At 38.0% G+C, this 18,071-nt stretch overlaps 1 protein-coding gene across 2 annotated transcripts in view; it reads left to right on the forward strand.

The window, feature by feature from the left end:
• LOC119787877 (guanine nucleotide-binding protein G(olf) subunit alpha) overlaps positions 1 to 18,071 on the forward strand; it is a 97,544-nt gene that overhangs the window by 46,487 nt on the left and 32,986 nt on the right. For both annotated transcript variants that reach the window (XM_038291924.1, XM_038291925.1), the window contains exon 5: positions 12,629 to 12,726. In XM_038291924.1, the coding sequence (XP_038147852.1) occupies positions 12,629 to 12,726 (98 nt within the window). The remainder of the gene's footprint in view (positions 1 to 12,628; positions 12,727 to 18,071) is intronic.

The raw sequence follows: 18,071 nt of genomic DNA on the forward strand, positions 1-18,071 counted from the left end.
CACATTTTAGGGGAACGCAGGCAGGAGGCCGTCTTGTTTTGTTTTATGACCGCAATTGTGGAAAACGGCTTGTGAAGTTTGACCAGCTAGAAGAGCGAGGCGCATGAGAACGCTGGTACCCTTTTTCAACCTGGATCCCCGCTTTTTTTCGCCCTCATGTCCCTCCATTTTTGCACAAACTTGCCCCCATTTCCTCACCGCCTCGGCCGTATCGAGACCCGCAGCTAGTTCATGATTTTCCCCTTTTGCGTTGTGGTGTGGAATAACAGAGCACAGACCACGCTTCAATATTTAGCATAAATAAAAAATGTCTGCGTCAAGCTCACCACGCCACACTTCTGCAGGGAGTATAACCAGCCCTTAAGTCACTCCATTCAATTAAATCAGTCCAAGCCAGACCAGTCCATATAATCACAATATGTGCTGCAGTGTTTCTCTGTCTTTTAAGTTTTGTTTTCACACACCTCTATCAAATCCTGAGCACAGTGTTTGACTTTTAGCAGCTTTATTTAACTCTTTAAAAACCAGTCTGTTAGTTAATATCCCAACTGACTGTGTGGCACCAATGATGTGTCATATTGTGTATGGGGCCACAGAGAGATGCATTGATTTACCAGGGCCTTGCCCAGGCCGAAAGGAAACAACATGGCTCTGTTTGGACCTTTTGTGGTTGTTATCAATGTCGGGCTTTACTTTTGCCGTCAGTGTCACCACCACATTGTTGCTCACCTCCACCAGACTTGATATCCAGTGTCCATCCAAGTGACCCGGCCAATCTGCAGCCTGTGGCTTTCATCTGGTGGCGCCAGTTTGAAATCTTGGAAGCATGTTTTGCTCTAAAAATTTGGTATAGGTGATGCCATTTTTTGTGATAAGAAATAGAGTAAATGGACATTAATTTGTCCCCTTAGGTGTCACTGAAGTGATTCTTGTTTTTTTATAAGGTCAAACTGAGCTGCTTCAAAGGTTTCAGCAGGCCCCAAGGAGGATGAATTGTGAGTCCTTTCAGTTGCTCCCTCATTTAGGGCTCACCACAGCAAATCGTTACAACTTGCACTTGGACGTTTTTTCGCTGGCTGCCCTTGTTGATGCAACAGGGATTCGAACCAAGGTCCTCGATTTCAAAATTGGAGATTTAGCCAGAGAGATTATGCGTCTATTAGATCAGAAACCACAAGCGGTGGAAGTGCTTTGGAACAACTAAACCATCTAAAATATACAGGAGGACTCCTTGGATTATTTATTTCAATACCTCCTAAAAACTGCTAAACTACAGGGAGAAATAAAAAATAAAAGCTGTAAAACTGTATAAATGGACATGGGGTGATTTTCAACATTTAAGGCATTGAAATATGAATTTTACTGTGAAATTGCAGTTTTACTTTTAGCAGATAGCTGTAATTATGAGATGCACAGATCAACCTTTGCATTGATGGTTTTACTCAGTACTTTTTTTTTTCAATATAACATTTCTTCTTGATAGAATCTTGTGCCTTATATTAGGTTAGAATTTATATTAGTATATGTTAGTTTATACTAGATATATATTTGTTTGGTAGCTAGCTAAGACTGAGCAACAACAAATGTTTTGATTGGTAGATACTGATTATATGGGATCTCACTCTTAGTTCTTGGCAGAACCATAGAAATAGTAGAGCTACACCAGCGAAAGACTAAGGCTACGTTCACACTGCAGGCCTTAATGCTCAATTCCGATTTTTTTGTGAAATCGGATTTTTTTGCGTGACCGTTCACACTTCCAAGTATATGCGACTTGTATGTGATCTACTGTGTGAACTGAATGCGTCCAACCGAAGTGTCCCGCATGCGCACTCGAGGACGCGATGACGTCACACGTAGCAAGCGTCCTCAGTGTTTGCGGAAGTAAACATGACTCGTAATACCGCAGCGTATATTGCGTTCTTTAAGTTCTTCTCCAACAGGAGCAGGCACATTACGAACGAAATCTTTTTAAGAAGATCAAAAAGAAAGACCCTCCCCCGGTTCCGGTAAGACCCTTCGAGTTTGGTCTGAATCGAGCTTTCTAAATATGAATTAAGTCAGCAACCTCACTTTCTCTCCATTGACTGCTCTCTGTGTTATCTTCCGCCATGGTTGTTAGTTTTTCCCGCCTCCGCTTAGTAGGACGCAGATTAGTAACGTTTAGTAATATTTGTCAAGTATCAATGACGTGTAGGTCGGATGAATGCGACCTGGCCGTACAGACACAGGTCGCATTTGAAAAGATCAGATACGTATCGGATTCAGGACCACATATCCAAGTGGCCTGGGTCGCATTTGAAAAAATCCGATCTGTGTCGTTCAGACTGTCATAAAAAGATCAGATACAGGTCACATATGGGCAAAAAAATCGGAATTGGGTCACTTCAGGCTGCGGTGTGAACGTAGCCTAAGAAAGTTAGGTTATATACAAAATACAAGCACACTATGATTAACCTGATAGATTTGGGATTTTTTTTCACCAAAATACACACCCATTAGGAAAATCTTGCTGACTGAGATGTTGTTCTGTTAGCCATATATATATATATATATTTTATAAATACTTCTATACATTTATATTTCTTGTATGCATTGCACTATGTATAACTGTGCATGTAACAAATAAACAGTTTTATCCATCTCAAACATATTCTTTATTATTATTATTCCTCAACACCAGGTAGAAGCAGAGCTTGATGTGATATTTAAGATATTTCATCAATTTACCTGTAGTTGGCATGGTTTACTAATGTCTATGCCAATGCTAGCTTGAGTGGCTAACTTCCCCTGAAGTATTTAAGCTCCATGCGTCACCATTGCTCTTTGAAACGTTTCCTATTGTTGTCAATGGAGGTGTCAGAACTCTACGGCTCTGTTTCTGGGTCTGTTCTCATAGAAATCCTTTCCTGCTCACTTTTTAGAACCCACTCATTGCCATTTGTCAATGCCTGTTCATGATATCAGGTTTGCCTGGTTATCGTAGAATGGATTATTGATTTGCTTAAATGCATGTTTGACATTAGGGGTGTAAATCACATCCATCATGGCGATTCGATTCAGTATCGATTTCCTGACCCAACGATTCGATTATTTTCGATACTTAAGAATACACCACGATTCGATTCGATTCGATTAATCGATTAATCGGTTAATTTTTTTTTTATTATTATTATTTTTTTTTTTTACACCTTACAGGCTAAACAAAGTTTCAAGTTTGAAATAAATCAATGAAAGCTGTAATATCATTATGCATTTTCTTTAGAAACAACAGCAAATAACAGAAGTAGAAAAGTTGCATCAAAAAATACTGCAAAAATACTGCACAATATCAGTGTAATGAGTTCAATGCAATACCTCGGCTCCAGAGAAACTGTCCAACATATTTTTTTTAGAATGTAATAAATATATTCAGGAAAGAGAGATGTTGTGTAGAGAGTTAGACAGGAATAAAAATAAACTAGATATAAGGGAATTGTTTCAAAGGTCATCTGGGGATGTAGTTTTTGGTAGTATTTTTAATTTTCTAAGAAGAACGTTTGTCTGGTCCATACTCCATTCTGGAAGGTGGCGGTAATGCACCTATAAGTTGTTTGCCAACCGCCATTAAAAAAAAGAAGAAGAAGAAGGCTCCAGAGTGTTGCGTCACCGCCCCCTTGAGAGACGCTCTGCTGCACCTCTCCCAGATTGTAGCTGACTGCAAACAGTGCATCAGACAGGAGGTCGGCTTGTTTTGTTTTTATGACCGAAATTGCGGAAAAAAACTCGTGAAGTTTGACCCGCTAGAAGAGCGAGGTGCGCGAGAACGCTGGGACGCTTTTTCCAGCTGAATCTCCGCTCTTTTTGCCCTCATGTCCCTTCGTCGTCGGACTAAACTCGCCCCCACTTCCTCATCGCCTCGGCCGTATCTAGACCCACAGCGTGTAGCCCAGACCACGCTTCAATACTGAGCATAATTTAAAAATGTCTGTGTGAAGCTTGCTGCAACAAACTGCTGTAAGAGTATAACCAGGAAGCGCGGTAGGAGGGCAAAATAGGTTTAGCGCCACCGCAGCACGGGAGGATTACGCCCAGGAGCAAATGGATAAAAATAGACCGGAGGGGAAAAAAAAAAACATTAATCGATTATCGTGCGGACGTGTCGATGCATCGGATCGTCGGCTTTTGGATCGATGCATCGATACAAAACGATTATTATTTACACCCCTATTTGACATGTATGTTTCTAGCTCACCAATTGTAGTTTTAGCAATAACTCGGTGTTTAAATGTGAATCTAGTTCAATACAAACACAAAAGGAAACTCATCAATAAAATATATCCTTTTAAAAAAACTTATGATTAGGGTATAATCTGCTCTGCATGTATGCATTTTTTTCTGTAAAGCCCCTGACTGTTTTACATTTTGGGTGCTGAGCCCTACAAGTTGAGAGAAGGATTTGTGAAGCTGCCAGGTATAAATTGACCCCTGCTTTATATAAAGCACCCTGTGCCGGGCAGCAAAACTTCCAGACACCTCGATAGGGTGATGGAGATAGCCCCCTCTGCCACAGCAGCTTCATTTATTAAAACAAGGTTTTAGGTTGAGCCAGTTTATTTATGTAGAAAACACTCCAGATAAAAAACAAAAAACAAAAAAAAAAACCAAACTATCAGAAACACAGGATGTGTTGGATTTTCTTCTAGGTGGTTTCTACATCAAACACCAGGCACCTTCAATTTAAATCTTGAGTGATTGATTAGCTACAAATACTAAAATATGAGCTAAACTGTTTTTTCCCAAATAACTTGCCGTTACTTATTAGTTGTGACAATTATTTATTTTCGTATTTCTCATAATATATTTGTTTAAGTTATATTTTTTATTTTCAGTTTGAAATACCTCATCAGATTGTTGCAGCGGAACAAAATAATTTCTTTTATTTATTTATTATTCTACCAACAGTTAATGTAGGAGAAGATTTAGGGTAAGTAGAAGACAGATGTTCATGTTTTCAGGTTACTGACCCATCTTCCAAAAGGAATAAATCCAGTGCTTTTCAAAAAGCATATGTCTAAATAATAGTTTCTATTTTTTAAAATTTCTATGAAAAGGCGTTCATTTAAAGTGGCATCACACCAGTAAAGCAATGTCAGAATTCGTCTTCTTTTTTAAGGCTCCTCTTTAGTTGCCTAGCTAGGGCTTCCTTAACTGCCTACTTTGTTTTTATTGCTATCAGGGAAAAATTGTACATTGACTGGTGGTGTGCAGCAACAGGTGGGGGAAGGGGAGCACAGTCCAACTCTGTGTTTTGCCGAGCCAGAGAAAGCATAAGTAACCCGTCACTTTCTCTGGTATCTCATTAAAAAGATTATAAGCTGTATTAGGGCTGCAACTAACGATTATTTTGCAAATTGATTAATCTGTCGATTATTCTTTCAGCAATTGTAAACTGTATATGATGTAAAATATCAGCATTTTTTCTTGATTATGATGCCGATTACTAGTCTACCCCATGGGTAGTTTTGTTAGGTATCTGTCTATAACCATCCAACTGCTTGGTTTGTCTAAGCAAAAAATGTGGCAGAAGACTGGAAGAGGTATTAGAGTGCTCCCTTATGCTCTTTGCACCTAGAGAGAACTTTAGTCACATTGATACTTTCTCTAGAGTCTGGTTATGAGGACTTTACATAAATGGCCTGACAGGAAAGAAGAAATAAAGGGAAAGGGGTAGACATGAAGGAAAGGTCCTGAGGAGTCAAATGTGATATTACTGCACGAAATACTAATGGCTTCCATATATGAGCCACTTGCTTTACCTCTAATCCATTTGACAAGTTAGCAATCCTCAAAGTGGGTACAAAAGATCCCAGGACAGTTTCTTTCATACGCCGAAAATGTGTATTTAAAAAAACCACCCAGATTCTCTGTTTTGTTTAATCGTTTTTGAATCAAATAAAGATAAATAAATCCTCCAAAACAATACAATCTTCTTTCTACAGCTTATATGTGTTGCAGCTAAATTGATAAAAGTTTTAGAATAAATTTTATTATAGCTGATGAGGACCTTGGCCTTTGTAAGCAGGAGACTTGGCTTTTTTTCCCCCTTTCTCTCTGTAGTAGTATAACAAGTGACCCATGAAATGGAAAGCATGGACGCAAACGGTCATCTATGCAAATGGAAACAAATGTCACTGCTGTAGCAACATTAGCTGCCGCAGTGACAGCTTCTTTCAACTAAACTGAAGCCAATTCAAATGAGACACGGCCTCTTAATTTGCACCTTGTTGTTTTTTCCTCTTTCAGACCTGTTGTAATGTTTCCATTTAAAACGGGTATAACACAATAAGTATAGTTCACATACTGGTAATCTAATTTACTTTAGAGCCACGGTCAGTCCCATAGTTCCCACAGCATAGTTCCCATCCCCTCACCCCCTCAAGTCAAAGGAAAGTAGTATTTAAATGTCAAATAATTCTGGCTTAAACATGTATATAAATTTACTCTTTATCAGACTATACTGTCCCAAAATTTTGAAAATTTCTAGTAAAAAAAAAATCCTGTCTTAAAATCTTGTGTTTTTTTTCCATTGTTTTATGCAGGCCAGTTAGTTATACTTCAGCTTGTACACCTAAATTCGGCCAATCATACATCTAATTTTTTCGGTCATAGCATCTTGATTCATATGTTGCAGCTAATATACGCAACGGTTGAAATAAGAATAATTTATTTTATCATTGAGTTCCATCCCAGTGTTCACGGGGATGGACGTTTGTGTCTTCGGCAGGCATAGAGCTAACAAAACTGGCAGCGTTGCTAGGCAAGGGCTCAAACACATATGGCTGTAAGCCTTCTACACCAAATGAAACTTCTGGTGTCCTCTTCCACAACAACTTCGTCCCTACTTTCCTCCTCTAAATAAGAAATGTATGAAGGAGGAGACTCATCCACTAAAATTAGCATTTGCTAAACACAGACGTTACATTTCCAACTTGGGTTAGCCCATTTGATCAACTTCAACAATGTTTCAGCCACATTTAGACAACAGCAAACATTTTCACATATCCATTGTTACACTGTTACAAAAAAAAAAATTTATTAACACATTTACTATATTTTCATTACCAAACAGATTTCCAAGCAGCCAATTTATTCTTTTCGGTAGGCTGAAGGAAAACGTAGTTTCCATCTTTCTGCCAGCTGAACTGCAGTGTGCAGCAATAGTTTTTTCGCATTTGGAGCTGACGGGGGGGACACATTAAGAGGGGATAATATTTAATAGAAATTATTTCAAATAGAATTTTTCCCAGGGTATGAGTAATTGTAATTTCGTTATATACTTGTTTCACGACATGGTTGTGTACCCTTCTTTTAAGGTCTATTTAAAAGTGGTGATCATATGGCATTTTCAAATTCCCTGACTTTTGTTATATACAGAAAGCAACCATAAGGAATATGACAGTTTCCTTTTAACTTAAGTTGCAATTTTCCTGTCAGGACGGTTTTTGATAAACCGAATGAGATGGCCATTTTGTTCTCTCTCAGGCCTGAGATATATTGTTTAACCGACCTCACATCCCCAACCGTACTTAAACTTAATCCGAGAAGAGGAACTGGTTGTGGTGTAGGCTGAAAAGAAAGGAAAAAGTTAAATAATACAAAAAGCACACAACAAAACAAAAACCAAAAAAACTTGCTTTAAAGCAGCAAATTCCCTCCTGGTCTCTTTCTGCGTTATCAGTTCCTCTGTAGGGCACTGCAAACACACTACATTTATTGAAAACCCCAGTGTCACAAGCTTCTGTGGAAAAGAGCCCTAAGGATCATACACTCTGTGCTCCTCGTCCTCACTCCGACGAGCTCGAAACTTCCTAGTCTGGCCCTCCACTAGAACTTTATGCCACAGATGATATCTGCAACAATAAGAATAAAAATCTTAATAGCTATTGCTGATAATCCCCAAAACAATTTGAAGTTTGACGGCGATGGCAACTGTTCAGTCCCACTGTTGGAGAGAATTCATCTATGTTGGTGTCACAAGTTTATTAGGGGTACTTTTAGCATTTTTAGCACTAAGATAAGGGGGTATTTGTTTTTTGTGCCTTAAGTTCAAGACTGATTTAGTGACACTGGAAGAGATCCGTGGAGTTTCTCTACATTGAACCTAATCACTGGATCCTCTAATAGGAGGTCTCCTGGAGTATGTGATCATTCATCAGGCTCCTTCTCCTCTTTTCCCTCTCTGGTTCATGGCTACTCCCCTACCCCCACTCCCTCCCCATTTGGAGCGTAGAGCCAGGACTGAGTGCAGAGTCATGTGGTGGTGCCAGGGTAGAGGAGGAGCCCATCCATTCTAAAAGACACAGTTGCTGGTAAGGGCTGTTCGCCCAATCATCACTGTATAGGGCATACAGAGAGTCCTGGGAAATGTCTTAAAGTCATGGATCGGATAAGCCCCCTCTCCCATAATGCTCCTCTTTGTCCAGGAGCAGGAAGTGAGCAGGAAAATATGCCAATAGATACATTTTTGCTAAGAGTGGGTTACTGTATTCTTATTTAAAATCATATTATATAGGTAATTTCTTTTTCTTTCATACTTCTTCTTTTCCACCAAGAGATCCACTGTTGAACAACATTGGATCGCTTTTCAGGTGGATCGCGCTGCAGTGAGCAGATGAGGTGTGTACGCTAACAGATGTCCCACCAACATGCACACTCTCTGGTGTAGAAGTTTTTTCTTTCGGAGGAGTCAAAGGTGGCTATTTTTAATACTTCGTATTCTACAATTTGGTACGACACTGTTGTTGGTTCATTCAACAGGATTGCCATGTGGCCTTGCAATGTCTGGAAAAATTTTAGAAATAGATGTTTTACCTTCGAAAGCAGCAGAGGTTGAAAATCTAAAATTAAATATAATTTGTGTACTGAAGGAGTTGTAGGCGATGACCTGTATATTTGGTTTGTCACCAGCAAAGTTTAAGGTTTTTTCTTGTCTGATTCAGGAATCATTTAGTATTTTGAGTGACATACAGATTTTAATGGAAAATGAAAGAAAAGAACATTTAAATCAATTTTTCTTACCCTGCTTCTCGGGGTTTATTCTAGACCAAAGCTTCTCTTGCTTTTAAATGAATTCTTTTTTTTTATTTATTTTTTTATTCGGTCTCTCAAGGTTTATCCAACAGCTGAGGGATGATCTGTATTTAATCACCAATATTCTACTCCAGATTTAAGTGTTCATAAACCTCAAATGATTCAGATTACAGTAAAACTGTGAGGTATTGCCTCACCACACTTCCACTCCAACCCCATTTAAATAAAGAAACAATAAAAATCCCAAAAATCATTTTTATGTTTTTATCATTTAGATATCCAAATTAATTGATAGATTGTTGTTGTCTAATGATTTAGTTTCAGTCTCTTTTATTAAACATGCTAGCTGATAGGAAATGTTGGTAGACTTAAAGAAAACGTCTTTAATCAAATAAAGAAATATTGGCCCACTGATGTTCTAGTAATGCTACCGGAACCCAATGCAGATATTTTATGTATGTCTAAATTTTAAATGCATATTCGTTTTTGCTACTTTGTATAGTTCAGAGCTTGTTAAACCACACATTAAACAAGCTGATCTTTATTGCTTCAATAGTTTGTCTATCTGCATGGATAGCCACCCCGCAGGAGGCTGCTTCATACTTTACCAAACTGTATAGCTAGTATAGCCTCAGCTTAATAACAGCCATTTGGGGCGATTCTTTTTTAATATTACTGATGGTTAGAAATAATGACTATGCCAAAGAAATAAGAGAATTTTACAATTTTTAAGGAAATAGCATTTTTTGCAGTTCTTTTGCCTTAAAGAATTCGTTTTGACAAGTATAAATTAACATTTTGTGAAAGGTGAATTGATCAAGGGATGTCCTGTTACAGCTTTTTATTTCCGATACCATAACGATGTTACAATATTTCCCAATACAACCTGGGCTTGACTCCTATACACCTATTTTGTAGTGTGAGATGTTAGAAAAGACTTGATCAAGTGGTATAACTCAAACAGAACAGTAGATGACAACAACATTTATGAGAATAACTGACACATGTCGAAGCCAAGGAGTTACTGCAACATTTTGGGATTAGTTCATACAATTGAACTGAATATATTATTTACCAAGGGATTACCTAAGCTTAAGGCAGAGGGAGGGGGTTTCTATCTATGATAGTTTCTGATATTTGTTTTTCTTTTTAGCTGATAAGGGACAGATTTTCATTACTTAAGTTGCCGACTAACACTTTCTGTGCACCTGATGCATTAGCATCTGATGTCTCTTGATGTGACCCGATGGCTCTATCTAGTTTGACAAACTTATACATTGAGACTCTCTGTCTGCTGGAGACGCACTAGGGAATAATAGCCATTTTCTTGGCATGGTTCATGGCATTGTGAATGTGCATAAATGTCTTCAGATTACCGGATTTCGCTTGTTTGTAAATTTGTTGAACGAATATAGTTGCATGTTTGCAGTTGACAGAAATCTATGCTTTTTTCAAAATTTTCATCCCAAGTATCATGGGCAAACAGTTTGAAGAGCAACAACATATTCATTTTGTAGAATTGCTTGTCATAGCAATGTCTCTCGCCAATTCTAGTGCCATGCCTGCTGAGGGTTATAGATTCTTGGAAGCACACAAATTATATATATATATATATATACACACTATTTTCTGCTGTCCTCAATTCTGGGCTATTGCCATCAGATCCCTTTGCGATATGTATCTGATGATGCAAATCTGAACGACAATCAAGATAGGCCAAAGATGGACAGAATTGAGAAGAATAATGATAAAGTAACTGTTACCATTTTAGCATTATGTTACAACTATGTCCTGATTGCATGATTTTCTAATAACATGCAGCCCTAGTCCAGCCAGACATGTTTCATTTCAGTGACGACATTCTCGATTAAGCTACTTATGGTTTATTTGCTGCTGTCTGCCATATTGGTCATATGTCATTACTAGTCGTATCATATCTGACATTGTTGGTTGGGGCTCTTGTATTGGAGTAGCATAAAATTCCACCCCTGTTCAAAGTCTACCAAAAGCTGTAATCAAGTCTTTGGTACATTATTATGCCTTATGGATGTTTGTCCTATTTATTTTTGAAGTACTTACAGATGATATAGGTTGGAATGGTGTTTGTTTCCTTTTCTGTGTCACATTCTTCTCATATTTTGAATGTTGATGGGGATGCTTGGATTTCTGTGGCATAATTTTTATGCCACTGACCTAAGCGCGCCGTAAGACCGATGCCAAGGGCTTAAATTTGAACATTCTCACTCAAAACCTGTTTTCCCAGCTCTCAACTCAAACTCTGCTCTGACACCTGGGCTCTCTTGCTTCCGTCCTTTTCCTGGTGTTCTCGATTATGTTTCTGCGTACAGAGTGTGCTGTTTGCTCATGCCGTGTTGGATGTGCTGTTTGTCGTGCATCACAGGTTTTGGCCATGTAGTTTTGGTTGTTAAATATATATCGGATGAAAACGGACAATTACTTTTTTCAAATTCAAGTTGTTTCTATGAACATTGTGGGTTTTCTTAACAAAAAATGGGTAACACTAACTTTGTCCACATGTGTAAATGGATTATTAGTGGCCTCCTTCATATCATTGGAGTAGGCTGAGGAGGCACTCATTAATAGTTTAAATACAGTATGACATGTATGTGGAAATTTCTAGACGGGGCAGCCTCAGGTTTAAATGTTGGACAACGGTTATTAACTGCAATGCATCCCTGAACCGCCCTTCTTGGTTCAGATGCTGCCAGTAAACCAGGGTATTATCCCTGCTGCTTCCAGTGGCCCTGGATCATTTAGGTCTTTTACCACTTTTGTACCCAGGCATTGCCATTTGTTCCCACTGTCTTCCATTTTGATAAATGTAAATAAATAAATTTGTACCCATAAGAATCAAACTTTTGTATATCGGTTTATATAATCTATCATCTAATTTTAACAGGAAAACCTGAATCAATTTTTGCACTATGTTGCAACTAAAAGTGTTACGAAATTCCTGATTAGAGTGTTATAGGTTCCCAAATAATATGGTGAATCGATAGATTGAAAGAAGAAATTGAGAAACAAATATCTATATTTAATTTGAGTAGCTAGTGTAAAATGAATAATAAAAGATAATGTGATTAAAAAGTACTGTTGTGTTTAATTTCATGTTTTAAAGGAGAAGAATAAATTCATATGGAATAAATTCAATCTTTCAATTTAGAATTGAACACATAAAATAAAAGTAAACTAACATCTGCATTTGATTTTAATTATTTATAGAAGTTGGGTCATAATGACAATATTACGAAATGCATTAAATATAGTAAATGTAATGTATAAAGCCAAACTAAAATGCAGTAAAACTAATGAAATTATCAATTTAAGATGAGTTAAGATGAGTTATTCGGTTAGGCATAACTGATCGAAATGACTAAAAGTCAGATGAAAACACGTGTTTTCAGTTTGCCAAAGCAATACATTTACTGCCCTAAGGCTTTTTGAGAAATACTTACTGTGTAGTTTTAAAACTTGATGTATAGATGTTAATGTAGATTATTTTTCTAAAAATTGTATTTTTCCTTTTTTTCTTCAGGAGTTCTTCGATCATGCAAAGAAGCTGTGGGACGATGAAGGAGTGAAGGCATGTTTCGAGAGATCAAATGAATACCAGCTCATCGACTGCGCACAATAGTAAGAGTCCAGCCTTAAGAATGCATTATTTTTGTCTCATCACTCTAAGCCTTCATTAAAACATCCCAAACACATGTTTATTTATCTCTAAAAAGATAAATACATGGAAAGCAAGTTTTTTTTTTTTCCTTTGGTGGGGGGTAGAAACCATGCAGCGCGTGTTCTGGTGTCAGGTCATATATGATCACAGCTGAGATATGTTTACTCTGGGAGTGGCGAGTCAAACTACAATTGTTGTCAGCCTTTGGAAAATCATACACATATCTCTTCACGTCAGTGTGTTTGACATGACTCCATGGCGATATGCAAAGCTGGGTCTGATTCACACTCAAATGTGCCAGTGTTGGACCTCTTTGAAACTATTGTGTTGATTTAGCAGCAAGCTCTGAGCACTCCTATTTACCCTTTTGATTATTGGGTGATGTTTTGGTGCCACAGAACCAATGCGGGTCATGAGTTCACTTTGACCAGAAGTTTTCTGTAACCTTCACAGAAGTTGTAGTTTAGTTATTGCTGTTAAGAAGTGCTGATAACTGCAGCTCTATGTGGGAAGGTGCAACTATTGGTGAGTTTTTCCATAGTGCTTCTTTGAAGGGCTCATTCAGAACTAAAGACACAGTAGAGGGCCTCCTCTGTTGCCTGTAAAAGGAAGTTTGGACATGCAAAATGACAAGCCAGTTACCGTACTCTTCTTCTGCTTCCTCTCTTTATACTCATGTAAAAAGGATGAGGTGTACATTGTCAACCACATGTAATAACACCCCTGTAATAAAGATGCATAAAGGCCATGAAGTTAATTATTCCTTAATTGCAGTTGTGTAAGCTCTCAAAAATAGAGTTCGATCTCTACAGTAAATATAATTTTTTTTAAATAGAATTTAAAGCGAACAAGTTAAGTATGAAATATGTCAGACTTATTTTTGAAGTTACACACAATGTAAGTAGATTAGAGTCAGACAGAACTATTAATTGGCAAACAAATGGTCCCTTTAGCCGTTTCTTTCCATGCAAAATGATTCAATTCTGTTTATTTATATAGTGCCAATTCAAAACACCTCATCTCAAGGCACCTTACAGAGACAATTCAACCACTCTAGTCAAACAGTGAGATTGTTTTTCTATTTAAGAAAAAACAGTTGATTGCATCGACTTATTGACCTGAAAGCAATCCCTCACACCAAACATGCTTATAGCGACAGTGGAGAGGAAAACTCCCTTTTAATATCAAGAAACCTCCAGCAGAACCAAGCTCAGTGTGAGCGGCCATCTGCCGAGGCTGACTGGGGTTCAAGGAGACAGAAGCAGAGATACAAAAGGCAAATCTTAATCAGTTCCACAGGCGGCCCTGTCCAGGAAACACACAGCCAAGCAGACGAGCTCCAAAGCAGCTCCCAAATTGTAGAATAAAAGAGAGCACATACAGTTAGTCAGAGTAAGAAAAACAGGACTACACTGAAAAACAGGCCAAGCTCAAACATCTATAATCAAAGGTGTTGATGTCATGAGCACAGCTGATATTTCTCTCTGGGATGGTGTCACAGCCAAACAGGAACAGATCAGATGAAGCCACTATGAGAAAGCATCACATTAGAGATTGAACAAACAAATTCTGCAGAATGGGAAAATAGAGATAGAATAATGCAAAGGGGTCCCTATGTCCTCCACTAATCTAAGCCTATAGCAGCGTAACTATAGCGATGGGTCAGCATAACCTAAGCCACTTTAACTATAAGCTTTATTTAACAGTAGACAGGGTGTCTGCCTCATGGACTAAAACTGGTAGTTGGTTCCACAGGAGAGGAGCCTGATAACTAAAAGATCTGCCTCCCATTCTACTTTAAGAAATTCAAGGTACCAGTAGTAAACCCTCAGATTGAGAGTGAAGTGCTCTTTTAAGAACATAAGTGACAATCATATCTGTGATATAAGATGGAGCTTGGTCATTTAAGGGTTTATATGTGAGAAGGAGGGTTTTAAATTCTATTCTGGATTTAAAAAGTAAACCAATGAAGAGAAGCCAGGATAGGAGAGATATGATCTCTCTTTTTAATTTTCGTTAGAACTCTGGCTGCAGCATTTTGGATCAGCTGAAGAGTTTTAACTACAGTTTGTGGGCTTCCTGATAGTAAAGAATTACAATAGTCCACCCTTGAAGTAACAAATACATGGACCAGTTTCTCAGCATCACCCCTGGATATTTCTGATTTTTGTATTATTCTGGAGTGAAAGAAAGAAATTCTAGAAACCTCCTTGATATGGGATTTAAATGACAGTTTCTGATAAAAATTAAGTGACTGACTAATCAGCCTCTTTTTCAAAGACTCTGGTCCAGAGGCTCTAACTTCTGTTTTTTCTGCATTCAGAAGCAGAAATTATGTTTCTTTGAGCCACGCTTTAGAATGAGGACAAGAGAACATGCCATTCAACAAAGGCAAATGTATTTTGATCTTTGTAAATAGGGACAGGCTTATCATTGAATAGCTACCATCTAAACTTTATAGGCAGTCAGTAACTGACAAACGAGGCTGGATGAGGACCAAAGTTTATCTTACCACCACCTGCAGTCAGTAGGACGGCTAGAGGTAAGAAAAAAAAAGTTCTTTAAAGCTCATTGTTGGAAACCTGGAGCAGCAAGGGATATCTCTAGGCAAGAAAGTCCTAAAGTTTTCTGTCTTACCATCATAAATATGTGGAGTTCATTAAAACTACTGGTACTTTTACTGGAGAACATCACTTTGCTTTGTTGAGACTAAGAATAAGAGTTTTACCAAAAAAATTAACAAAAACCCTTAATGTTGGTCTGGCATGAAACGATAACCATATGGTAAATAGCCCTTTTCCCCAATGTTAAATATGGAGGTGAATTTCTCATGCTGTGGACCTCTTTCTTTTCGAATTCCCCTGGGAATGTTGTTAAAGAACACAGCTCTTTGACTCATTTGAAATACCAGGAGAGAAAAAACGGGTCAAACATGTGTCAAACATTTGGCTAAATCAAAACATAAATAGTACACTGGACACAATGTCCATCTCAGTATCCAGGCGTAAACCTGAGAATCCGGGGCTCGAGCTGACAAAGTACATCTTCCCCTATGGAGTAAATGTACTTGGATAAAATGTTGAATTATGTTAATGTTTCTCAGGAATACATCTACTGGAATAGAAAGCAGAATTTATTTTTTTTTACCCATTTTTAAGTTTGGCCAAGTAACTTTGGCCTGTCCTCTACATGGTGCAGTCTGAGTAAATTGAATTGAATTTGTTCCCTCTTATCCCTAAAGTTGGCTTCCTTTTATCTTCAACGGTTCGGTCAAAGGCACAGTTTGATACGGTAATCTTTTCTGAGCCGTGTTTTAGAAATCATGTTGCGTCCGTCTTGCACTTCTCAGACATACTTTTAAATTGTCATCAATGGTTGCAAGGCCTGTGAAACAGGAGAGGGACAGTCAGGTGATGCTTGGGAAGTCACATGAATCCGTAAGGTGGAGCTGAAACAATCCATGGCCTGTGTTTGTCTTTGCTGCTCCGAGACAGTGCCAGAACACAACATGAACAAACCAAACAAGCAAAATGGAAAAGCAGGCTGGGTTTATTCAAGTCTGTATTCCAGCATCACAATGACATCATGTAAATTTCTGCCGTCGTAAAGGTTTCAGGTCTTTATTACTTCCTTTTTACAGCCCTGTAAATGTTGCAGTCCTCTGGATGTTGAAATCCTGAAGTGTGCTGTATTGTAAGTAAAATCTGTATTATCAGTTCAAGCTAACGCACTGATAACACAGCTGTCCTGTGACATGAGCAAACATTAACAAAAGGGAATGAAGGAAATCAAAAGTTTGGATTATATAAAGTGATCAGCTCGTTGTCCGTTTTTGATAAGTTAGTCTCGTTGCTTGTCTTTCTAACCAATCTTAATCTTTCTTGATGTCTCTCTGCCATATTTTTCCATGCTTTTTTCTATTTACAATCATTGTCACAATCCTGTTTTTTGGTGTCAAGATACTAGCAGGTTCTTACTTGTGGAATCAGTTCACACGTTATGTAGCACTGCTGCTCAGCTGGCTTAAAGAGGCCTACTATATTGTTTTGTAATAACCTCATATTTTCTTTTCTCAGCTTTTTAAAGCTACAGTGTGTAATAATTACAGGGATATACAGTCAGAAATGTAATATATTATACATAACTATGTTATTTATCATCATCTACAAGCTCAGCCTTTTAACCTTAATATTTGCGTTGCCTTAGAATTCGTTATTTATAATTACATAGGAGCGGTTCTCGCAGCCATGGAGGCAGACATTTTTGTGCTACGGCAGCGCAGAACCAACAAACTAGCGATTGCGAGATCGCCCATTACGCTCGAAAGTAACTACGGCAGGTGAGAGAGATGAACTGAGACGGTACTGAACAATAGATGGCAGTATTAAAATTATCTATGTAAACAAACCTCATCACTTGAGAAGGTAGGTGATGCGGACGTCGTGGAAGACATTTTGTCCCCTAACGCTCGCCGTACTGTTGGGGGGGAGGAGCGGTGGGGGGGAGATGTTCATGTTGCTGCGGTCTGCAGTCTGAACGTTAGATGTCGCTAAAAATTACACACTGTAGCTTTAAAGTGCTTTGAATCATACTGGCACATGGTATGCCTGTCTTTTGGCATGGGATGGTGACGAGATTCTCAGTTTTTTTTTTGGTATCGTATATTACCATAAAATTGACTGCCAGAAACTTAAGCTTGGTTTTATTTCTTCATAAAATTATTAATTATTCTTAATTTGGCTAAGATTTCGATAACTATTATTAAAATCATATCTGTTGTAGTTTTTTCTTTCTTTTGAACCAAAATTTTTTTAAGGAGCCTAATTTGTCTGCATTTGTAGGAAGAATTATAGTAGGCTTTTTTCAGCCAGCTGACCCGATACACACAGCAAACTGTAAAGGATGGCTTCTCTGTCCTGTTATCTAGGCCTCATACGGCTGGAGAAAACTCCAGCCACTGATATTTTCCCTGTTATTTCATGTGCAGACTTTAAACCATAGGAATTACATAAATATTTTGGGATCACTTTTGAAAACCTTAATATATATCTTATCAGAGTCATAATCACAATTTCAAAAAGAAAAAGACAAAAAAAGACTCAATGTAAAATTCCATAGGCTTTTGGGTATAAATTCTGCTCTTTAATATTTTCTAGCACTTAGAGGGAGTTTCACTGTCATTTGTAATGACAAACAGATCTTTCACACAGAGATGAGACATAATGGTTACTATTTTTGAACTAAAAAGGGGCTGTCCCAGAACCGATCCCTGAGGAACAACCACAGCAACATGACAAAATATGAA

The sequence above is a fragment of the Cyprinodon tularosa genome, unplaced genomic scaffold, assembly GCF_016077235.1.
Source record: "Cyprinodon tularosa strain WSP-4 unplaced genomic scaffold, ASM1607723v1 ctg304, whole genome shotgun sequence".
In the NCBI taxonomy this organism is placed as follows: Eukaryota; Metazoa; Chordata; class Actinopteri; order Cyprinodontiformes; family Cyprinodontidae; genus Cyprinodon; species Cyprinodon tularosa.